Genomic DNA, 24,373 nt, shown 5'->3' with positions numbered 1-24,373 from the left:
GTACAGGGACAGGGACAGCAAAGGGCCCCCCAAACCAGGTAATCCGCAGGTGTGGACCAGGACCTCATCTCCTCCTAAAATGAAAAACTGGAGGAGACTGAGAAAAGTTAGTAGTGCATTCCTCATATGACCCAGCACAATAATATAGCAGCGTAACACCTTGGAACTGAGACGGGGGGGGTCCGGCGACACTGTGGCCCTACCTGGGGGAGGCCCCGGACAGGGCCCAACAGGCAGGAAATCAATCCACCCACATTGCCAGACATCAACCAAAGGGACACCCATCAACCGCAACCCCCTTGAATGAGGGCCGAGTATTGCTAGCAGCGTACAGCCCAATTGCACAAGTGCGCAACAGAGAGTCAACAACAAGCCAGTGACTCTTCCCCCGAAAGGCATTGGAGGGAGGGCATCCCAGTGGCGATGAGAGCCCACCTGGCAAGACAGCAAGGGTGGACAGTATCAAGCCTACTGGTCACCTTCACACCCCCGGGCCAGGCTACACTTAACTATAAACTGTGCTGTAGAGATGAGTTTTTAGTAGACACTTGAAAGTTTGCACTGAGTTTGCATTTCTAACCTTAATTGGTAGATCATTCCACAGGAGTGGAGCTCTATGAGAAAAGGCCCTGCCACCAGCTGTTTGTTTAGAAATTCTAGGTACAATTAAAAGGCCTGCATCTTGCGATTGTAGGTTGCGTGTAGGTATGTATGGCTGGATCATTTCAGCAAGGTAAGTAGGAGCAAGTCCATGTATTGATTTATAGGTTAAGAGTAAAACCTTAAAATCAGCCCTAACCCTAACAGGCAGCCAGTGTAAGGACGCCAGGACAGGAGGAAAGTGTTAAAAAAATTTTTGTTCTAGTTAGGATTCTAGCAGCCGTGTGCAGCACTAATTGAAGTTCATTAATTAATTTGTCTGGATAACCAGAGAGAAGAGCATTGCAGTAATCTAGTCTAGAAGTAACGAAAGCATGGATTCATTTTTCTGCATCCGTTTTTGATAGAAAGTTTCTAATTTTTGCAATATTTCGAAGATGAAAATAAGCAACTCTTGAGACATATTTTATATGTTCTTCAAAGGAGAGGTCAGGGTCAAGGGTAACGCCAAGGTTTTTTACAGTTTTTTGGGATACGACCATGCAGCCGTCGAGGTTCACAGTGAGATCTGCTAACAACGCTCTTAGTTTCTTGGGTCCTAAAACGAGCATTTCTATTTTAGTTGAGTTTAAGAGCAAGAAATTCTCTATCATCCACTTCCTAATATCTGAAATGCATGCTTCCAAAGTAGCTAATTTAGGGGCTTCTCCATGCTTCATTGAAATATATAACTGTGTGTCATCAGCATAACAGTGAAAGTTAATATTGTGATTTTGGATTACATCGCCCAGAGGGAGCATATATAGTGAGAACAATAATGGCCCCAGAACAAAGCCTTGAGGAACTCCAAAGCATACCTTTGACTTGTCAGAGGATATGCCATCCACACTAACAAACTGATATCTTTCAGATAAATAAGATTTAAACCAGGCTAGAACATGTCCACGTAGCCCAATATGGGTTTCCAGTCTCTCTAAGAGAAGGGAGTGATCAATAGTGTCAAAAGCAGCACTAAGATCAAGAAGCAACAGGACGGATGCGGAACCTTTGTCTGAGGCCATTAGAAGGTCACTTGTTATCTTCACTAATGCAGTCTCAGAACTATGATGGGATCTGAAAACGGACTGGAGTATTTCATAAATGTTATTTGTCTTTAGGAAGGCATTCAGTTGTTGGGAAACCCATTTTTCTAAGATTTTTGAGAGGAACAGGAGGTTCGATATTGGCCTATAATTGTTTAATATGTTGGGATCCAGATTAGATTTTTTTAGAAGAGGCTTAATTTCTGCTATTTTTAGTGAGTTTGATACACATCCGGAAGAAAGGGAGCAATTTATTATGTTCAGCATTGGCTGACCTAGCACAGGAAATAGCTCCTTAAGAATTTTGTTGGAATCGGGTCTAGTTGAGAGTTTGTGGGTTTAGAACTCATTACAAATTTTGTAAATGTGTCGAGCGATACGGTATCCAAAAATTCAAGTGTCCCCATTGACACCTGGTCAGGGAGGTTCAGGACATTTTTTGGACAACTGAGACTGAGGACCATAACTATTTAAGGAGTCAGTTATTTGTTTTGTAATGGTGACGATCTTTTCATCAAAGTAGTTAATGTATTCATTACAACTAAAGTGAAGACCCACTTCACTTGCTAAGCTTTGCTTTTTTGTTAACTTTGCAACTGTATCAAAGAGACATTTTGGATTGTTCTTGTTCGCCTCAATCAGGTTGGAGAAATAAGCTGATCGAGCAGACGTGAGTGATTTTCGGTATTGTAGTGTACTGTCTATCCAGGCTAGTCTAAATACTTCCAACTTGGTGGAGCGCCACTTTCGCTCCAATTTTCTGGAGGCTTGCTTAAGTGCTCTAGTATTGTCTGTGTACCACGGAGCAAATTTCTTGTTGCGTATTTCTTTAGTTTTTAGTGGTGCAACTGTATCTAATATATTTTGCAGTATTGAGTTTAGATCTTTGATTTGATCGTTTACAGATTCATTTACTCTGTCGTTAATGAGCGAACTTGAAAGAATATCAAGGAATTTATTTGTAGTCCGAGAATTTATAGTACGGCTTTTGAAACTCATTGTTTGGGGGGCAAGTGGATTTCTTGTTTTAACGGTAAATGTAATAAGACAGTGATCCGATATTCCAGGATTTTGGGGGTAAATTATTAGATCTACAATATCTATTTCTCGTGACAGGACTAAATCTAAGGTGTGATTGTGGCAATGTGTTGGACCTGAGACATGTTGGATGAAACCCATTGAGTCAATTATGGCTTCAAAGGCTTTTTGAAGAGGATCATTGGACTTTTCCATATGAATATGGAAATCACCAAAAATTGGAATACTATCTGCCATGACTACAAGGTTAGACAAGAATTCTGGAAAACTCATTGAGGAACATTGTGTATGGCCCGGGGGGCCTATAAATAGTAGCTATGTAAAATGATTTATCGCCTGGTTAACTTTCATGAGTAAAACTTCAAAAGAATGAAACTCAGTGATATGTTTCAGAGTAAGTTTATATTTACTGTCATAAATATTAGCAACACCCCCTCCTTTTCGGGATGCACGAGGGATATGATCACTAGTATAACCAGGAGGAGAGGCCTCATTTAAGGCAATGAATTCATTAGGCTTTAGCCACGTTTCACATAAACCAATAACATCTAGTTTATGATCAGAGATTAATTCATTTACTGCAACTGCCTTTGGAGCAAGGGATCTAACATTTAGGAGTCCCATTTTGAGATGCGAAGTGATACAATCATTTTTATTTTTGACCGAGGTGGAGGAAGGCTTTATCTTAATAAAGTGGTTTTTGTTAGCACTACCTTGTTTAACTTTTCTCTTCCTCTATCTCATCCTCTTCTTCAGAATAGAGCAACAAGGTAAACCCCTAAGTCCTAACACCTTACCCTAACCACTAACCCTCCTAACACCAACCCCTAAGACTAGACTGTGTGTTCTACATTCTGTAGAGAGAGAGAGAGAACAGACCAGATATTGGACTGTTCTAAGTTCTGAAGAGAGACAACAGAACAGAGACTGGACTGTGTGGTCTATGTTCTGTAGGGAGCGAGAACAGAACAGAAACTGGACCGTACGTTCTACGTTCTGTAGAGAGAGAACAGAAGAGAGACGGGACTGTTTGTTCTACGTCCCGTAGAGAGAGAACAGAACAGAGACTGGACCGTACGTTCTACGTTCTGTAGAGAGAGAACAAAACAGACGGGACAGTTTGTTCTACGTCCCATAGAGAGAGAACAGAACAGAGACTGGAACATATGTGCTATGTTCTGTAGAGAGAAAGAACAGAGACTGGATATTGTGTTCTATGTTCCATGTTGAATATTCTATACAGCTGCCAGATTAAACAGACAAATCAAATTCTCCTTGTGCCTTAATCCAGATTAGACTAGTCATCACATACTCTCTCCTGTCAGTTAACCCTTTCCCTAGTACTGACTAAGACTACTGACAACATCCTGGTCAGCGTCCTCTCTCACACTCTCATGCGCACACATCATATAATGCCAGGGGAGAAAGACACTGACATAAGAGGTGAAATAAAGGGGGCTAAGGATGATTACTGGGCAGATACCAGCTGACAGAGAGACAGGGAAAGGGGGGAGGGATGGGGGGAGGGATAGAGACAGTGAAAAAGAGGTGGCCGAGAGAGACTGGTGACAGAGGTAGACAGAGACAGAAAGACTTACCCCAGCTGCTCGCTGTCCGGCCCAGGAACTCGTGTGTCCGAGGGTTCCAGAAGTATGGCTCCTTTGCCCCGGTGTCAGCGCGCTCATCTTCCTTGTTATTCATGCCGAGGTCCGGTGCGTCGTGCTGCAATTTTTTTTTATCGTTACAGTGTCAATCAAAGATGAGGATTCCGCCGTTTCGCGCTATACGATGAGATGTAGTAAACAGCGGTGTGCCAGTTATCCGTCAGTGTATAATCCGTGAGAAGGCGCGAAGTGTTTCACAATAAATCATAAACTATCCAAGCACCGGTGATGACGACGTCAGGTTCTGCACCAACAGAACACAAACCTACAGCAACCCGAGGCGCGAGACAGACTGTTCGGTTGCCTACTGCGGCAAAACGGGCTCGAGCTTGGACACATGTCTACGTCATCATCAGCTCCTAATCTTCGCCAATAGGAAGCATCTATCTTCTCTTGCCCCCCCCCCCACTATGCTCCATCATAACCTGAACAATCTGCGCGCGCGGATGTGTGTGCGTGATTGTGAGGCTGGGACAGATGGGGAGGATGGTGAGTGAGAGAGAGAAGGATGGAGAACTATTTTAGATCGAGGCATCTATACTCTCTCTCTCTCACACGCACACACCGTTGCAGACTGAATGGGTGTCCAATCCAGTGTGTTGTGAACGCCCTCTGCTGGGGAATAGATCGGACTACAGATTTATACGAACTACGATGTATAATTACTTAAACATGATTGTAATTATTTTCCTTCCACAAAATTGTAATGAAGAGGTGGGCGCAGCTAGTGGGACAGTATGCGTTCCCGGTATGTTAGGAAATAAGGGGTTTACCTTTCATTGGAGCTCGCTTCCGACCTCTCATCTCTTGTGATTGGCTGTCGTCGTTCCATTCCTTAAGGAGGGTCGTGACGTAAACATGGGAGTCCACGAGACACATTTCTGTTGATTCTTACGAAAGTCCGTTTGTAGTTTCCCCCACGTTAAAGTGACGTAAGGAGCTAGAGACCAAGGAACCGTCGGTGACCGAACGTCCACAGTACTGCTTTTTACGTTGTCGGGTGAGTTTCAGGAATTTGCATTGCATCAAGTCTGGAGCTATAACCCAAAATAACAGCGTTTCTCTCACGCACACACACGGACAGGGCCACGAGCAGAAAAATAAGAGATCCACACGGACTAACTCAACCTGTAGCCGAAAAGTTCGTGGTTTCCCGGGATGAAGATACAGTTCGCTCCGCTTAATATCCCTCTACGGAGGAGACTCCAAACAGCCGCCGTGCTTCAGTGGGTCTTCTCTTTCCTTGCGCTGGGTGAGTGTGTGAGTGTGAGTGTGAGTGTGAGTGTGAGTGTGAGTGTGAGTGTGAGTGTGAGGGTGAGGGTGAGGGTGAGTGTGAGTGTGAGTGTGAGTGTGAGTGTGAGTGTGTGTGTGTGTGTGTGTGTGTGTGTGTGTGTGTGTGTGTGTGTGTGTGTGTGTGTTTTTGTGTATGTGTTGGAAAGAGAGAAAGAGACGGACATTCAGCATTACGTTATTGTAATGGCTGAGTTTGCTCTCAGGGGTCAATCAATCGAAGTCAGTAAATGAATATCGTTATTGACAGTCAGAACAAAGGTCACTTGCTCCCTCTCTCCAAGAGTTCAGATTAATATGTAATTATTCAGCTTTGAAAGTGAGTGGTTTTGATTACATGGGACAAATCTGCTTTTAGATGACATGGTTCATAATTTTCTGGGACCTGTTTTGGTTTGACAGCAACATTTTTATAACTGTGGTTATGTTAGTCTCTAATGATTCATATTAAAACTGGTCCTAGATCTGTGCTTACGTTAGTATATAATGGTTCATATTATAAATGGTCCTAGATCTGTGGTTGGGTTAGTATCTTATGTTTGAAGTTAGGGTTTTTTAACCATTATTTTACCAGGCAATTTAATTAAGAACCATTTCTTATTTGCAATAATGGCCTGTGATCTGTGGTTTAGTATGTGGGTGACAATGCTTTATTCTCTTTGACTCCCTTCACATTTGCCCTCTGCTCTCCTTAATCGCCCTCTGCAGCTCAGTTGGCATGGTGCCTGCAACATCAGGGTTGTGGGTTTGATTCCCACAAGGTTGTAAACTGTATGAACTCACTACTGTAAATGGCTCTCTTTAAGTCTGTCTGCTCAATTACTAAAATGTCAAATTAATCTGTGTCCTACCATAGCCCTTTAACAGGTTCTTTCTATCTTTATTTATTCATTCACGTATTTTCCCTCCAGCCCAGTGCTGTCTTGCAGGCTTTGTGTTGCTATGCGTCTCAGATTGGTGGATTCTGGCGGCACTGTATGCTGGTTGGCTGTACCTGGACCGAGACACACCCACCAGTGGGGGTCGGAGGTCAGAATGGCTTCGGAACTGGAGCATCTGGAAACACTTCAGAGACTACTTTCCTCTCAGTGTAAGACTCTAACCTCTGACCTCTAACCCTAAAAGGTCAGTTCCCCTTGGACCCCTAGCCCTTGTGGGTCAGCTTCCCTCTGAATTAAGTCAGTTAATTGAACTGGACCAAAACAATGAAAATGCATCAAAGTTACTTATTTTCCTTATTGCACCTCATCAACATTAGCGACATTAGCATAAAAAGTAAGGCTGGAGATAATCAGCAATTCTCTGTGAGGTGGTGTATTAGGGATTCGACAAAAGGTAGTTTAATTTATTATAACATGCCAATAATAAAAAAATTGAAGCTGTCTGTAGTTCACATTATAATGGTTTCATCGCCAACGGTCTTTCTTTGACAATGGAAAGAAATACTTTTTCTTGCATGCATCCTTCTCTTCTTTTTCTATTTGTTATATTTCTTCTCTCAAATTAATTCAAATGGGCTTTATTGGCATGGGAACATTTTCCATTTTAAATACATACAGTGGGGAGAACAAGTATTTGATACACTGCTGATTTTGCAGGTTTTCCCACTAACAAAGCATGTAGAAGTCTGTCTTTTTTATCATAGGTACTCTTCAACTGGGAGTGACGGAATCTAAAACAATAATCCAGAAAATCACCTTGTACAATTTGTAATTGGCATTTTATTGCATGACATAAGTACTTGATACATCAGAAAAGCAGAACTTAATATTTGGTACAGAAACCTTTGTTTGCAATTACAGAGATCATACGTTTCCTGTAGTTCTTGACCAGGTTTGCACACACTGCAGCAGGGATTTTGGCCCACTCCTCCATACAGACCTTCTCCAAATCCTTCAGGTTTCTGGGCTGTCGCTGGGCAATACGGACTTTGAGCTCCCTCCAAAGATTTTTTACTGGGTTCAGGTCTGGAGACTGGCTAGGCCACTTCAGGACTTTAAAATGCTTCTTACGGAGCCACTCCTTTGTTGCCCTGGCTGTGTGTTTCGGGTCGTTGTCATGCTGGAAGACCCAGCCACGACCCATCTTCAATGCTCTTTCTGAGGGAAGGAGGTTGTTGGCCAAGGTCTTGCGATACATGGCCCCATCCATCCTCCCCTCAATACGGTGCCGTCGTCCAGTCCCCTTTGCAGAAAAGCATCCCCAAAGAATGATGTTTCCACCTCCATGCTCCACGGTTGGGGTGGTGTTCTTGGGGATGTACTCATCCTTCTTCTTCCTCCAAACACGGCGAGCGGAGTTTAGACCAAAAAGCTCTAATTTTGTCTCATCAGACCACATGACCTTCTCCCATTTCTCCTCTGGATCATCCAGATGGTCATTGGCAAACTTCAGACGGGCCTGGACATGCGCTGGCTTGAGCAGGGGGACCTTGCATGCGCTGCAGGATTTTAATCCATGATGGTGTAGTATGTTACTAATGGTTTTCTTTGAGACTGTGGTCCCAGCTCTCTTCAGGTCATTGACCAGGTCCTGCCGTGTAGTTCTGGGCTGATCCCTCACCTTCCTCATGATCATTGATGCCCCACGAGGTGAGATCTTGCATGGAGCCCCAGACCGAGGGAGATTGACCATCATCTTGAACTTCTTCCATTTTCTAATAATTGCGCCAACAGTTGTTGCCTTCTCACCAAGCTGCTTGCCTATTGGCTTGTAGCCCATCCCAGCCTTGTGCAGATCTACAATTTTATCCCTGAAGTCCTTACACAGCTCTCTGGTCTTGGCCATTTTAGAGAGGTTGGAGTCGGTTTGATTGTGTGGACAGATGTCTTTTATACAGGTAACGAGTTCAAACAGGTGCAGTTAATATAGGTAATGAGATGAGAACATGAGGGCTTCCTAAAGAAAAACTAACAGGTCTGTGAGAGCCGGAATTCTTACTGGTTGGTAGGTGATAAAATACTTATGTCATGCAATACAATGCAAATGAATTATTTAAAAGTCTTACAATGTGATTTTCTGGATTTTTGTTTTAGATTCCGTCTCTCACAGTTGAAGTGTACCTATGATAAAAATTAAAGACCTCTACATTTTTTGTAAGTAGGAAAACCTGCAAAATCTGCATTGTATTAAATACTTTTTCTCCCCACTGTATAAAAATAGGTTATGTTTACTAGGGAAATTAAGACATTAATATGGGTTTTGTTCACAAAGGATATGAAGGCATTAATATGGGTTTTGTTCACAAGGGAAATGAATACATTAATATGGGTTTTGTTCACAAGGGAAATGAAGACATTAATATGGGTTTTGTTCATAAAGGAAATGAAGACATTAATATGGGTTTTGTTCACAAAGGAAAATATAGACATTAATATGGGTTTTGTTCACAAGGGAAATGAAGACATTAATATAGGTGTTGTTCACAAGGGAAATGAAGACATTAATTTAGGTAATGTTCTCAATGTTGTTTGTGCTCCGCTGGTTGTCCGTTCCTCATGACAGCAGGAACTTACATCATGTTGCAGTGACACATTGATGTTTCTGACATTAGAAAAATGGGAGTTTCTCAAGTTATTGCAAAATCCTGATTCTCTGGAGGCAGCAAACAATGTCATTCATTTACAACCTGAAACCTATTTATTTGACTACCAAGCAAATTATATTAATAACAATAACCCTATTTGTTTGACTACCAAAAAAACTATATTAATAATATTTTACTTTTTTTACAGATTAACTGCATCCATTTGTTCTGCCAATAATGCCATACACTGTCATGGGGTGTTTTGTCAGATAGCGTTTATGCAGCGTTTCTCAACCCTGGTCCTGGGCCCCCCCTGCCCTGCATGTTTTAGATCTGCCCCTGCTCTGTCACACCTGATTCAAATGATCAGCTCATTATCAAGTATGTCATGATTTACATCAGATATGTTAGGGCAGGGAGAGATCTAAAACATGCAGGGCAGAGGGGCGCCCAGGAGCATGGTTGAGAAACACTGCTTTAAAATCTCAAAATCGGTATATATGTGTTCTATATTTGAGGTATTGGACATACAGCTCTGGAAAAAATTAAGAGACCACTGCACCTTTTTCTTTCCTTTCCAAAAAAGTTGAAAAGGAAAGTTTTGAGTGAGGAACAGAAGCATTACATTTCACTGGTCTCTCAATTTTAACCCTTCTGTTCCTCACTCAAAAGGAAAGAAAAAGGTGCAGTGGTCTCTTAATTTTTTCCAGAGCTTTATATTATTTCCTTTCACAACTTTAAACTTGGGGTCTAGACATTTGCTAGTAACCCCAGCAATCAAAGAAGACATTGGTTCTACGTTTGCTTGGTGTATTTTAAGACATTGTAAGTGGTATGTAAAGATTCTAATATTTTGGATGGCATAGAAGTCTCTTCTGGTCTTGGGCCGTCTCTGCCTCGGGCCGTCTCTGTTTTGTCCTCTCTGCTGATCTGGACCCCGTCCTCTTACTACATCTTCAGTTCGTCTCTGTCTCAGGTCGTCTCTGTTTCTGTCTCTTTAGCTGATAAAGACAACCGATCTGGACCCGTCCTCTAACTACATCTTCGGGTTCCACCCTCATGGGGTTCTAGTAGCGGGTGGATTTGGGAATTTCTGTACGGAGGCATCTGGGTTCTCCTCGCTGTTTCCTGGTCTGACCCCTCACCTCCTTATGCTCCCCTTCTGGTTCAGGATCCCTTTCTTCAGAGACTACATTATGTGTGGAGGTTAGTGCCATGACCCCTGACCTCTAACCTTAATACCCTTCTTTGGAGATGACATTGTATGGGAGAGAAATGTCAGTCTGGAGAGGAGTGTATCTTAATATTTATATTAATATGAATGTCTTGATCAGAATTTAGTCCCATGAAAATATTTCTCTGATTTATATGATTCACTTTTTTGTGGCAGCTGCAGACACCAAAGCCTACGTTTTACCCTAGTTAACAGAAAAATGAGTTTGTGTGTGTACACACATTTCACACACATTTCTTGCAGGACTGTTCTGTTGTGAAAGTCTGTTGAAATATCTGATAATGCTGGTCCATTTGCTAATACTAACAGACAGAGTTTGGTAATACTGACCCACATAGAGGTTGAAGCTGTGGAGAACATTTTCATTTCCTCCCCATGTGTTTAATCTGTGTGTGTTCCTGTGAATCCTCTAATTTCCTCCCAATTTGTTTAATCTGTGTGTGTTCCTGTGAATCCTCTAATTTCCTCCCAATTTGTTTAATCTGTGTGTGTTCCTGTGAATCCTCTCATTTCCTCCCAATTTGTTTAATCTGTGTGTGTTCCTGTGAATCCTCTCATTTCCTCACCATGGGTTTAATCTGTGTGTGTTCCTGTGAATCCTCATTTCCTCACCATGTGTTTTATCTGTATGTGTTCCTGTGAATCCTCTCATTTCCTCACCATGGGTTTAATCTGTGTGTGTTCCTGTGAATCCTCTAATTTCCTCCCCATTTGTTTAATCTGGGTGTGTGTTCCTGTGAATCCTCTCATTTTCTCACCATGGGTTTAATCTGTGTGTGTTCCTGTGAATCCTCTAATTTCTCCACATTTGTTTAATCTGTGTGTATGTTCCTGTAGTCTTGAGCAGCTGGCCTTCTCCCACAGAGGGACTAACAACAGTGATACAGCGCCGTGTTGCTGTGCCGTCAGCATCGTGTTGCCGTGCCGTCAGCATCGTGTTGCCGTGCCGTCAGCATTGTGTGGCCGTGCCTTCAGCATCGTGTTGCCGTGCCGTCAGCATCGTGTTGCCGTGCCTTCAGCATCGTGTTGCCGTGCCTTCAGCATCGTGTTGCCGTGCCGTCAGCATCGTGTTGCCGTGCCGTCAGCATCGTGTTGCCGTGCCGTCAGCATCGTGTTGCCGTGCCGTCAGCATCGTGTTGCCGTGCCGTCCGCATCGTGTTGCCGTGCCGTCCGCATCGTGTTGCCGTGCCGTCAGCATCGTGCATACTGTCAGCATCGTGTTACTGTGCCCTCAGCATCGTGCATACTGTCAGCATCGTGCTGCCATGCCGTCAACATTGTGTTGCCGTGCCGTCAACGTCGTGTTGCCGTGCCGTCAGCGTCGTGTTGCCGTGCCGTCAGCGTCGTGTTGCCGTGCCGTCAGCGTCGTGTTGCCGTGCCGTCAGCGTCGTGTTGCCGTGCCGTCAGCGTCGTGTTGCCGTGCCGTCAGCGTCGTGTTGCCGTGCCGTCAGCGTCGTGTTGCCGTGCCATCCGCATCGTGCTGCCATGCCGTCAGCATCGGGATGCCATTCCGTCCTCATTGTGCAGCCATGCAGTCTTCATCGTGTTGCCATGCCGTCAGCATCGTGTTGCCTTACCTTCATTGTGTCAATATCTGCTACACCAGAAAAACACTTTTTATCCTTATCCCTACATTATTACTGTGGACCCCCTGTCTCAGTCCCTAGTTTCACGCCCTGTAATGTTCACCTGGCCACCCCTCTGAGCCTGTTTCCTCTCTAGGTTTCCTGCTATGTTCTGATCATACTAGGGTTTTTCCTAGCCAGTGTATATCAATTTCTTATTGTTGCTTGCCCTTTGGGGTTTCAGGCTTTTTTGGTATCTGTATGAGAGCTTTGTGACAACTGCTGATGTAGTAAGGGCTTTATAAAATACATTTGGTTGATTGCAATGCAAGTAGTATTGTAGCTGTCATTTCAAATGAGGTATTCCTTAATGGCTTATGGCTCTTAGGTAACAGGACTCCAGACCCCCTAGGGGTTAACCACTAACCTTAACACTAGGGGTTAACCACTAACCTTAACACTAGGGGTTAACCACTAACCTTAACACTAGGGGTTAACCACTAACCTTAACACTAGGGGTTAACCACTAATCCTATACTGCCTTACTCCCCCTATTGATGTCTCCCTTCAAATTCAGTGCAGCATTGAACTCCAGATGCCCTTTGACCTGCCCATCTGCCGTCAACAAGCCTATGTTTTACCAACTCTTCTTATTAGTCATTGACCTGTTAGGCTCTTCTCCATGTTCTTTGACACTGAACCATCAGGTCCTCTCCACCCTCTCTGGGTGACACTGAACCATCAGGTCCTTTCCACCCTCTCTGGGTGACACTGAACCATCAGGTCCTCTCCACCCTCTCTGGGTGACACTGAACCATCAGGTCCTCTCCACCCTCTCTGGGTGACACTGAACCACCAGATGCCTTTCCTATCATTGCTATGTGGGTGACATTATTTTCCATCCCCCCTTTTGACAGTGAGGTGGCACCTGACTGTGTACGTGGCTCTTGCTTAGATGTCGGCCCGCCACGAGACCAACCTTGACAAGTTAGAGCAGCTCTTCTTCCAGGGGACGTACTGTGTGCCCTAAGACCACTCTATCATGGTAGACAACTGAACTATTTCCTCCATGATTGAAAATGATCTTCTCATATCACACTCTTACTGGGGCTCCCTTCTTGTCCCATCAAATCCCAACAATTAATCTGGGTTTTTAACCTTCCTAAGTTCTTCTGTGTCACCTTATTCCTGTGCAAATTCACTGGTATCCAGTTTCAATCAATCAATCAAATGTATTTATAAAGCCCTTTTTACAACAGCAGTTGTCACAAAGTGCTTTACAGAGACAACTGGCCTTAAACCCCAAGGTGCAAACAAGAGTAGTGTTGGATTTCAGTGGCTAGGAAAAACTCCCTAAGAAGGCCAAATTTTAGGAAGAAACCTAGAGAGGACCCAGGCTCAGAGGGGTGACCAGTCCTCTTCTGGCTGTGCCGGGTGAGATATTTAAGAGTCCAATTGTAATAATAAATACATTTCTCTGGGCTAAATCCAGAGTCTATTTGATTCTAGACTAGGTCAAAAGTATGACCAGGTGGACAGGGACAGCAACGGGCCCCCCAAACCAGGTACTCCGCAGGTGTGGACCAGGACCTCCTCTCCTCCTAAAATGTAAAACTGGAGGAGACTGAGAAAAGTTAGTAGTGCATTCCTCATATGACCCAGCACAATAATATAGCAGCGTAACACCTTCGAACTGAGACGGGGGGGTCCGGCGACACTGTGGCCCTACCCGGGGGAGGCCCCGGACAGGGCCCAACAGGCAGTAAATCAATCCACCCACATTGCCAGGCATCAACCAAAGGGACACCCACCAACCGCAACCCCCTTGAATGAGGGCCGAGTATTGCTAGCAGCGTACAGCCCAATTGCACAAGTGCGCAACAGAGAGACAACAACAAGCCAGTGACTCTTCCCCCAAAAGGCATTGGAGGGAGGGCATCCCAGTGGCGACGAGAGCCCACCTGGCAAGACAGCAAGGGTGGACAGTATCAAGCCTACTGGTCACCTTCACGCCCCCGGGCCAGGCTACACCTAATTATAAACCGTGCTGTAGAGATGAGTTTTTAGTAGACACTTGAAAGTTTGCACTAAGTTTGCATTTCTAACCTTAATTGGCAGATCATTCCACAGGAGTGGAGCTCTATGAGAAAAGGCCCTGCCTCCAGCTGTTTGTTTAGAAATTCTAGGTACAATTAAAAGGCCTGCATCTTGCAATCGTAGGTTACGTGTAGGTATGTATGGCTGGATCATTTCAGCAAGGTAAGTAGGAGCAAGTCCATGTATTGATTTATAGGTTAACAGTAAAACCTTAAAATCAGCCCTAACCCTAAAAGGCAGCCAGTGTAAGGACACTAGTACAGGAGTAATGTGTTCACATTTTTTTGTTCTAGTTAGGATTCTAGCAGCCGTGTGCAGCACTAATTGAAGTTAATTTATTAATTTGCCTGGATAACCAGAGAGAAGAGCATTGCAGTAATCTAACGAAAGCATGGATTAATTTTTCTGCATCAGTTTTTGATAGAAAGTTTCTAATTTTTGCAATGTTTCGAAGATGAAAATGAGCAACTCTTGAGACATATTTTATAAGTTCTTCAAAGGAGAGGTCAGGGTCAAGGGTAATGCCAAGGTTTTTTACAGTTTCTTGGGATACGACCAGGCAGCCGTCGAGGTTCACAATGCGATCTGCTAACAACGCTATTTGTTTCTTGGGTCCTAAAACAAGCATTTCTGTTTTCCTTGTGTTTAAGAGCAAGAAATTCTCTGTCATCCACTTCCTAATATCTGAAACACATGCTTCCAAAGTAACTAATTTTGGGGCTTCTCCATGCTTCATTGAAATATATAACTGTGTGTCATCAGTGTAACAGTGAAAGTTTTCATTGTGATTTCGGATTACATCGCCCAGAGGGAGCATATATAGTGAGAACAATAATGGGCCCAGAACCGAGCCTTGAAGAACACCAAAGCATACCTGTGACTTGTCAGAGGATATGCCATCCACACTAACAAACTGATATCTTTCAGATAAATAAGATTTAAACGAACTGCATTGTGGGATTGTTAAGATTGCGGATTGTTGACGTGCTGTACGCTGCCTGCTGTTTAAGCTCAGATTCACTATGAAACCCTGGTGCTTGTCTACAGAGCTGCAAGGGGAACGTCCCCGCTTCTGGTGTCTTGGCTGACCCGGCCCTACAGGATGGCAAAGCCATCTCAGCCCCATCAGACCTCCTCTCTGACCCGCCCCTACAGGAGGGAAGCTCCATCTCAGCCCCATCAGACGACCTCTCTGACCTGCAGTGTTGTCCCTCTGTGTTGTCCTTCTGCTAATAACTACATATGTGTTACAGGTTTAGTGTCCAGTGAAAAGGCCAGCCTGTCATACCTGATGTCGGCTCCGGGTGGAGGTAATGTTGCGGTAGTAGCAGTAGGGGGCGCACCGGAGGCTCTAGATGCCCGGCCAGGAGCTCTCACTCTCCAAGTCCTCCAGCGCAAGGGCTTCATCAAACTGTCTTTGAAACACGGGTAAAAACCACCTCAAACACTGCTATTAACCCTCTGAAACATGGTGTTACCTCTATGAAACACAGCTATTAACCCTCTGAAACCTGGTGTAACCTCTATGAAATGCTGCTATTAGCTCTCTGAAATGTGGTGTAACCTCTATGAAACGCTGCTATTAGCCCTCTATAACATGGTATTACCACTATGAAATGCTGCTATTAGCCCTCTGAAACATGGTATTACCACTATGAAACACTGCTAGTAGCCCTCTGAAACATGGTGTTACCACAATGAAACGCTGCTAGTAGCCCTCTGAAACATGGTATTACCACTATGAAACACTGCTAGTAGCCCTCTGAAACATGGTGTTACCTCTATGAAATGCTGCTATTAGCCCTCTGAAACATGGTGTAACCTCTATGAAATGCTGCTATTAGCCCTCTGAAACATGGTGTTACCTCTATGAAACAAAGCTATTAACCCTCTGAAACCTGGTGTAACCTCTATGAAATGCTGCTATTAGCCCTCTGAAATGTGGTGTAACCTCTATGAAACACTGCAATTAGCCCTCTGAAACATGGTGTTACCTCTATGAAACACTGCTATTAACCCTCTGAAACCGGGTGTATACTGTGTGTTCTGACAATTTTCTATCAGTACCAGCATTAACATTTTCAGCAATTTGAGCTACAGTAGCTCGTCTGTTGGATCGGACCACACGGTACCATGATAACGAGATTATCAGTGTTATTCACTTCACCTGTCAGTGGTCATAATGTTATGACTGATGGGTGTATCAGTGTTATTCACTTCACCTGTCAGTGGTCATAATGTTATGACTGATGGGTGTATCAGTGTTATTCACTTCATCTGTCAGTGGTCATAATGTTATGACTGATGGGTGTATCAGTGTTATTCACTTCACCTGTCAGTGGTCATAATGTTATGGCTGATGGGTGTATCAGTGTTATTCACTTCATCTGTCAGTGGTCATAATGTTATGGCTGATGGGTGTATCAGTGTTATTCACTTCACCTGTCAGTGGTCATAATGTTATGGCTGATGGGTGTATCAGTGTTATTCACTTCATCTGTCAGTGGTCATAATGTTATGGCTGATGGGTGTATCAGTGTTATTCACTTCACCTGTCAGTGGTCATAATGTTATGGCTGATGGGTGTATCAGTCTTATTCACTTCATCTGTCAGTGGTCATAATGTTATGGCTGATGGGTGTATCAGTGTTATTCACTTCACCTGTCAGTGGTCATAATGTTATGGCTGATGGGTGTATCAGTGTTATTCACTTCACCTGTCAGTGGTCATAATGTTATGGCTGATGGGTGTATCAGTGTTATTCACTTCATCTGTCAGTGGTCATAATGTTATGACTGATGGGTGTATCAGTGTTATTCACTTCATCTGTCAGTGGTCATAATGTTATGGCTGATGGGTGTATCAGTGTTATTCACTTCACCTGTCAGTGGTAATAATGTTATGGCTGATTGATATATATATTAGCTGTATGGGATTTAGATCATGTCTTTAGATGTGTATGACATCAGGGTTATATGGACTTACAGTATGTCTAGTAAATGTCAATGAGACAGATCATATCTATGAAAGGTCTGTGTAACATAGATCATGTCTTTATTAGATGTACACTACCAATCAAAAGTTTGGGGTCAATGCGACGTGGCATGGAGTCGATCAGTCTGTGGCACTGCTCAGGTGTTATGAGAGCTCATGTTGCTCTGATGGTGGCCTTCAGCTCTTCTGCATTGTTGGGTCTGGCGTTTCGCATCTTCCTCTTCACAATACCCCATAGATTTTCTATAGGGTTAAGGTCAGGCGAGTTTGCTGGCCAATTAAGAACAGGGACTGGTAGCTTTGGCACTGTGTGCAGGTGCCAAGTCCTGTTGGAAATTGAAATCTGCATCTCCATAAAGTTGGTCAGAAACAGGAAGCATGAAGTGCTCTAAAACTTCCTGGTAGATGGCTGCGTTGACCTTGGACCTCAGAAAACACAGTGGACCAACACCAGCAGATGACATGGCACCCCAAACCATCACTGACTGTGGAAACTTTACACTGCACTTCAAGCAATGTGGATTCTGTGCCTCTCCTCTCTTCCTCCAGACTCTGGTACCTTGATTTCCAAAGGAAATGCAAAATTTACTTTCATCAGAGAACATAACTTTGGACCACTCAGCAGCAGTCCAGTCCTTTTTTTCTTTAGCCCAGGTGAGATGCTTCTGACGCTGTGTCTTGTTCAAGAGTGGCTTGACACAAGGAATGTGACAGCTGAAACCCATGTCTTGCATACGTCTGTGCGTGGTGGTTCTTGAAGCACTGACTCCAGCTGCAGTCCACTCTTTATGAATCTTCCCCACATTTTTGAATGGGTTTTGTTTCACAATCCTCTCTTGGGTGCGGTTATCCCTATTGCTTGTACACTTTTTCCTTCCCTTTGCCTCTCTAATAATGTGCTTGGACACAGAGCTCTGTGAACAGCCAGCCTCTTTAGCTATGACCTTTTGTGTCTTGCCCTCCTTGTGCAAGGTGTCAATGGTGGTCTTTTGGACAGCTGTCAAGTCAGCAGTCTTCCCCATGATTGTGTTGCCTACAGAACTAGACTGAGAGACCATTTAAAGGCCTTTGCAGGTGTTTTGGGTTAATTAGCTGATTAGAGTGTGGCACCAGGTGTCTTCAATATTGAACCTTTTCACCATATTCAAATTTTCTAAGATACTGAATTTGGGTTTTTCATTAGTTGTCAGTTATAATCATCAAAATTAAAATAAATAAACACTTGAAATATATCAGTCTGTGTGGAATGAATGTATACATTATACAAGTTTCACTTTTTGAATGGAATGACTGGAATAAATCAACTTTTTTATGATATTCTAATTTTATGACCAGCACCTGTACAGTATAGACATTGTTAATGTTGTAAATGACTATTATAGACAGACATTTTTTAATGGAATATATACGTAGGCCTACAGAGGTACATTATCTGCAACTATCATTCCAGTGTTCCAATGGCACATTGTGTTTGCTAATCCAAGTTTCTAATTTAAAAAGTGAATTGATCATTAGAAAACCATTTTATGATTATGTTAGCACCGCTGAAAACTGTTTTACTGATTAAAGAAGTAATAAAACTGTCCTTTTTCAGACTACTTCAGTATCTTCAGCATCAGTGTTTTTGGATTCAATTACAGGCTCAAAATGGCCTGAAACTTGTCAGTCTATTCTTGTTCTGAGAAATGAAGGCTATTTCCTGCAAGAAATTGCCAAAAAACAGACAATCTTGTACCACACTGTGTAATACTCCCTTCACAGAACAGTGCAAACTGGCTCTAACCAGAATAGAAAGAGGGGGAGGCCCCGGTGCACAACTGACCCAAGAGGACAAATACATTAGAGTGTCTGGAGTGAGAAACAGACACCTCACAGGTCCTCAACGGGCAGCTTCATTGAATATTATCCACAAATCACCAGTCTCACTGTCAACAGTGAGGAAGCGACTAGCATTCTAGGCAGTGTTGCAAAAATTTAACTTAGATTATGTCTGTATAAAGTCTATGTAACATATTATGTCTATATAATGTCTATGTAACATAGATTATGTCTATATAATGTCTATGTAACATAGATTGTCTATATAAAGTCTATGTAACATAGATTCTGTCTATATAGTGTCTATGTAACATAGATTCTTTCTATATAGTGTCTATGTAACATAGATTATGTCTATATAATGTCTATGTAACATAGATTATGTCTATATAATGTCTATGTAACATAGATTATGTCTATATAATGTCTATGTAACATAGATTATGTCTATATAATGTCTATGTAACATAGATTATGTCTATATAATGTCTATGTAACATAGATTGTCTATATAAAGTCTATGTAACATAGATTATGTCCTACAGGGCTCAGCTGGTGCCAGTGTTCTCCTTCGGCGAGAATGAGCTTTTTGACCAGATGACCAACCCTGCGGGCTCCCCGCTCCGCTGGCTCCAGGACCACTTGCAAAGACTCATGGGAGTGGCCTTGCCGCTGTTCACAGGACGAGGAGTCTTTCAGTACAGCTTTGGCCTCTTGCCTTATAGACAGCCCATAAACACTGTTGGTATGATACGCACAAACATATCAAAAGATAAACATTTAAAAAGAGAGACTTCTGTAAAGAATGTAATTTCAGATTATGTAAAAACCATAAAAAACGGTATTGTTAGATAATTAACTATGAACATGACTATTAGTTCAGTACAGGCTGTCTATGGAGATAGAATACTGCCGAAATGTTTGTATTCACTCACAAATGTGAGCCATGATTCATAAATACACAGCATACATCCACAGATGTAAACCGTGATCCGTAAATACACAGCATACCATCCCCACATGTAAACCGTCATCCGTAAATACACAGTATACAATTCGCACATGTAAACCGTCATCCGTAAATATACTGCATACAATACGCACATGTAAACCGTCATCCGTAAATACGCTGCATACAATCCGCACATGTAAACCGTCATCCGTAAATACACTGCATACAATCCGCACATGTAAACCGTCATCCGTAAATACACAGCATACAATCCTCACATGTAAACCATCAGCTGTAAATACACAGCAGCAAATGATTTTTGTCAGTATTTGTCAGTCATGATTTGTATATAATGCATAGTTGAAATCATTAAAGAAATGCACAAATGTTAGTAACTATCCAAAAACAAACACTACCTAACTTATATTTCTAAAAGTGAAAACGCAAGTTTTTGATTTGTCAGTATGCACTTCCGTGTTAGAATTGTCGCCTGTGTGCTTTTGTGGATCAAGTTGTGTGCTTTTGTGGATCAAGTTGTGTGCTTTTGTGGATCAAGTTGTGTGCTTTTGTGGATCAAGTTGTGTGCTTTTGTGGATCAAGTTGTGTGCTTTTGTGGATCGTCTTACATTTGTGCACAGAATTTTTGCAGTTACGTTCTGAGTTCATGTTTACATTTGTGAGTTGAATGCTGTTAATACAAAAATTTTGGCTGTAATCTACAGTGGGGAGAAAAAGTATTTGATACACTGCCGATTTTGCAGGTTTTCTCACTTACAAAGCATGTAGAAGTCTGTAATTTTTATCATATGTACTCTTCAACTGTGAGTGACGGAATCTAAAACAAAAATCCAGAAAATCACATTATATGATTTTTAAGTATGACATAGTATTTGATACATCAGAAAAGCAGAACTTAATATTTGGTACTGAAACCTTTGTTTGCAATTACAGAGATCATACATTTCCTGTAGTTCTTGACCAGGTTTGCACACACTGCAGCAGGGATTTTGGCCCACTCCTCCATACAGACCTTCTCTAGATTCTTCAGCTTTCTGGGCTGTCGCTGGGCAATACGGACTTTCAGCTCCCTCCAAAGATTTTCTATTGGGTTCAGGTCTGGAGACTGGCTAGGCCACTTCAGGACCTTGAGATGCTTCTTACGGAGCCACTCCTTAGTTGCCCCGGCTGTGTGTTTCGGGTCGTTGTCATGCTGGAAGACTCAGCTACGACCCATCTTCAATGCTCTTACTGAAGTAATGAGTGGAGAACAGGAGGGCTTCTTAAAGAAAAACTAACAGGTCTGTGAGAGACGTAATTCTTATTGGTTGGTAGGTGATCAAATACTTATGTCATGCAATGAAATGCAAATTAATTATTTAAAAATCATACAATGTGATTTTCTGGATTTTTGTTTTAGATTCTGTCTCTCACAGTTGAAAAGTACCTATGATAAAAATTACAGACCTCTACATGCTTTGTAAGTAGGAAAACCTGAAAAATTGGCAGTGTATCAAATACTTGTTCTCCCCACTGTATCTTCATACTGTCAGTCTGATCATTCAACCAATTTAATCAAACATAAAATTGCCTTCAGCTACTCACAATTTACACATCTTTGTTGCCAAGGCAGCTTCTGCTCTTTAACCCCTCTGTCTGTCCTCCTCCCTTTCAGTGGGTGAGCCAATTGCAGTGGTCCAGACGCCCTGTCCTAGTAAGGAGGATATAGAGCATCTCCATTCTCTCTACCTTGATGGACTCACTACGCTATTTGAACAGAACAAGACCAAATATGGCATTGCAGCTGACAAACACCTAAACTTTATCTAGGTGTGTGTGGAACTAGGTAGAAGTTCTAGGGGCTGTAGGATTTTATAGGATTTTATGTTCGATGGAGAGTCTAACATGGGGTGGGGTTTTACTGGCTCTCTCTGCCACCACGACAGCAACATACTGCTTCCTGACCCCTGAACTTTGCCAGAGAATCAAAAGGGCCCTTTGTCAAACTATTCTAGAGGAAAGGGAAGTGTTATTGTGTTTATGTAGATATGTGCCCTTATCTTCTCACACCTAGTTCTGAGATGTTGGCTAATCACTGCATGTTACTGACTGAATGTTTGAGAGGCGTGTCTGTCTGTTAATTGTGACTCTAATGAACTGAGGAACATACCAGGGTTGCATTCTGTAGTAAAGGGGTTAACCGGCTGTTAAAACTGTTACAGGGGTAACTGGGTTTAAACTATTGCTGGTGTAACTGGGTTAAAAATGTTGCTGGGGTAACCGGGTTAAAACTGTTGCTGGGGTAACTGGGTTAAAACTGTTGCTGGGGTAACTGGGTTAAAACTGTTGCTGGGGTAACTGGGTTAAAACTGTTGCTGGGGTTACTGGGTTAGAACTGTTGCTGGGGTTACTGGGTTAGAACTGTTGCTGGGGTTACTGGGTTAGAACTGTTGCTGGGGTTACTGGGTTAGAACTGTTGCTGGGGTTACTGGGTTAGAACTGTTGCTGGGGTTACTGGGTTAGAACTGTTGCTGGGGTTACTGGGTTAGAACTGTTACTGCCATGTTAATGGGGTAAAGCAGTTACCAACTTCTTACACTATGCTTTCTATAAACAGTTAATTAACTGTTTATAGAAACATGTCTTTATAAATATCTTGAAAATGTGTTTTACTATTTATATACTGTAGAGAAATATAAACACGAGTAAACGCCTAGGTTCCTTGGCATAAGGTGGGGGGACAGCCCGCCTGTTGGGTAAAACCTGTGTGACATAAGACAGCTGGGCAGCATCTTACCACACCCCTTTTTACTGTAATAAATACTGACTGTTCATGTATTTACATCAGAGATTCCTCAAAGGATTATTTTGTAAGCTTTTCACGCATCTCTCTATTTGCAAATAAACTATTAATTGTGCCAAGATAATTTTGTCTCTGTACTGTCCTATTGATGGAATTACTATCACAAGGTCAACAAGGAGAGGTGTGATGAAGGTCAGCAAAGAGAGGTGTAATGAAGGTCAGCGAGGAGAGGTAATGAAGGTTAGCGAGGAGAGGTGTGATGAAGGTCAGCGAGGAGAGGTGTGATGAAGGTCAGCGAGGAGAGGTGTGATGAAGGTCAGCGAGGAGAGGTGTGATGAAGGTCAGCGAGGAGAGGTGTGATGAAGGTCAGCGAGGAGAGGTGTGATGAAGGTCAGCGAGGAGAGGTGTGATGAAGGTCAGCGAGGAGAGGTGATGTAGGTCAGCGAGGAGAGGTGATGTAGGTCAGCGAGGAGAGGTGTGATGAAGGTCAGCGAGGAGAGGTGTGATGAAGGTCAGCGAGGAGAGGTGTGATGAAGGTCAGCGAGGAGAGGTGTGATGAAAGTTAGCGAAGAGAGATGTGATGAAAGTTAGCGAGGAGAGGTGTGATGAAAGTCAGCGAGGAGAGGTGTGATGAAAGTCAGCATGGACAGGTGTGATGTGGGAAGATATATTTGTCTCAGGATCCTTGCATATCTGATCAGCTGTATTTTATTAATGGAATTTGCTGGCAGGTCCTCTAGTACTGCATTCCCATAATCAATTATGGAGAAAAATGAATGGATAAGTGTTTCTGCATCAGAGAAGGTGAGAGAAGGTCTTAGGCTGGAAATGTTCTCAAGGTGAAAAATGTTAATACAGAAATGTCTAATGTGGGCCTTAAAACAGAGACATTTCACACCCAAATTGGTGATGACTGAGGACAGGGGAATGCCCACCGTGGGTGGGTGGCCTGTGCTTGGTCTCTATAATAAATATATATTTTTTTATATTGTGTTTCTGTATGTGGTTATCACAGTCAGATGTTGGATGTGAGGTTAATCTTTGCCAGGATTGGCTTTACATGCGTATATTCTGCATCATTTTCGTCGGGGGGGTGGGTTTGGGGTGTGTGTAAGGGCATCTTAAACCCCGACCCCGCATCACTACGCTACGCCAGTGTGTCGAATCCTTCCCATTGAAGAACTTTACATTTGGAAATATCACAAATTGAGGTCTCAGACCTGTGTGGAACAATCACACCCATCATGTTAATACACAGACCCTTCACATTTTGTTATGCTATGGTCTTATTCTAAAATGGATTCAAAATATCTAGAGAGACCTGAACATGGCTGTGAAGTGGCGTTTCCCATCCAAACTGACAGAGCTTGAGAGGATCTGCAGAGAAGTATGAGAGAAACTCCCCAAAAACAGGCCTACCAAGCATGTAGCGTCACCCAAGAAGAGGCAATAATTGCTGCCAAAGGTGCTTCAACAATGTACTTAGTGAAGGAGTCTAAACACTTAAGTAAATGTACTTTTTTTAAATACATTTGCCAAACAAAAAATCTAAACATTCTAAAACTCTGTTTTTGCTTTGTCATTAAGGGGTATTGTGTGTAGATTGATAAAGAAAAATCAATGTAATCAATTTCAGAATAAGACTAACATAACAGTTTGTGGAATAAGTGGATGGGTCTAAACACTTTCTGAATGCATGTTCTGATCTCATC

The 24,373-nt window shown here is 42.8% G+C and overlaps 2 protein-coding genes across 4 annotated transcripts in view; one reads left to right on the top strand and one right to left on the bottom strand.

Moving 5' to 3' along the window:
- atp1b2a (ATPase Na+/K+ transporting subunit beta 2a) overlaps nucleotides 1-4,722 on the bottom strand; it is a 29,783-nt gene extending 25,061 nt beyond the window's left edge. The window contains exon 1 of one of the 2 annotated variants that reach the window (XM_034290497.1): nucleotides 4,319-4,722. In XM_034290497.1, coding sequence (XP_034146388.1) covers nucleotides 4,319-4,421 — 103 coding nt within the window. In that variant the 5' untranslated portion in view covers nucleotides 4,422-4,722. The remainder of the gene's footprint in view (nucleotides 1-4,318) is intronic. The other variant, XM_029117559.2, reaches the window with a different exon arrangement.
- Nucleotides 4,723-4,817: 95 nt separating this feature from the next.
- Nucleotides 4,818-22,785, top strand: mogat3a (monoacylglycerol O-acyltransferase 3a). Of its 2 annotated transcripts, none has more exons than XM_010867887.5 (7): nucleotides 4,818-5,384; nucleotides 5,469-5,636; nucleotides 6,586-6,764; nucleotides 10,202-10,406; nucleotides 15,350-15,524; nucleotides 19,455-19,654; nucleotides 21,534-22,785. In XM_010867887.5, the coding sequence occupies exons 2-7, from the start codon at nucleotides 5,543-5,545 to the stop codon at nucleotides 21,686-21,688; spliced, it is 1,008 nt and encodes a 335-aa protein (XP_010866189.1). In that variant the 5' UTR covers nucleotides 4,818-5,384; nucleotides 5,469-5,542; the 3' UTR covers nucleotides 21,689-22,785. The 2 variants fall into 2 exon arrangements, with proteins under 2 accessions (XP_010866189.1, XP_010866190.1); XM_010867888.5 differs by having other exon boundaries at nucleotides 5,441-5,636.
- Nucleotides 22,786-24,373: the final 1,588 nt, after the last annotated feature.

Source organism: Esox lucius, chromosome 24 (genome assembly GCF_011004845.1).
Source record: "Esox lucius isolate fEsoLuc1 chromosome 24, fEsoLuc1.pri, whole genome shotgun sequence".
NCBI classification, from domain to species: domain Eukaryota; kingdom Metazoa; phylum Chordata; class Actinopteri; order Esociformes; family Esocidae; genus Esox; species Esox lucius.
The sequence above is the reverse complement of the archived record's forward strand: the minus strand, read 5'-3'. Positions and strand labels throughout refer to the sequence as shown.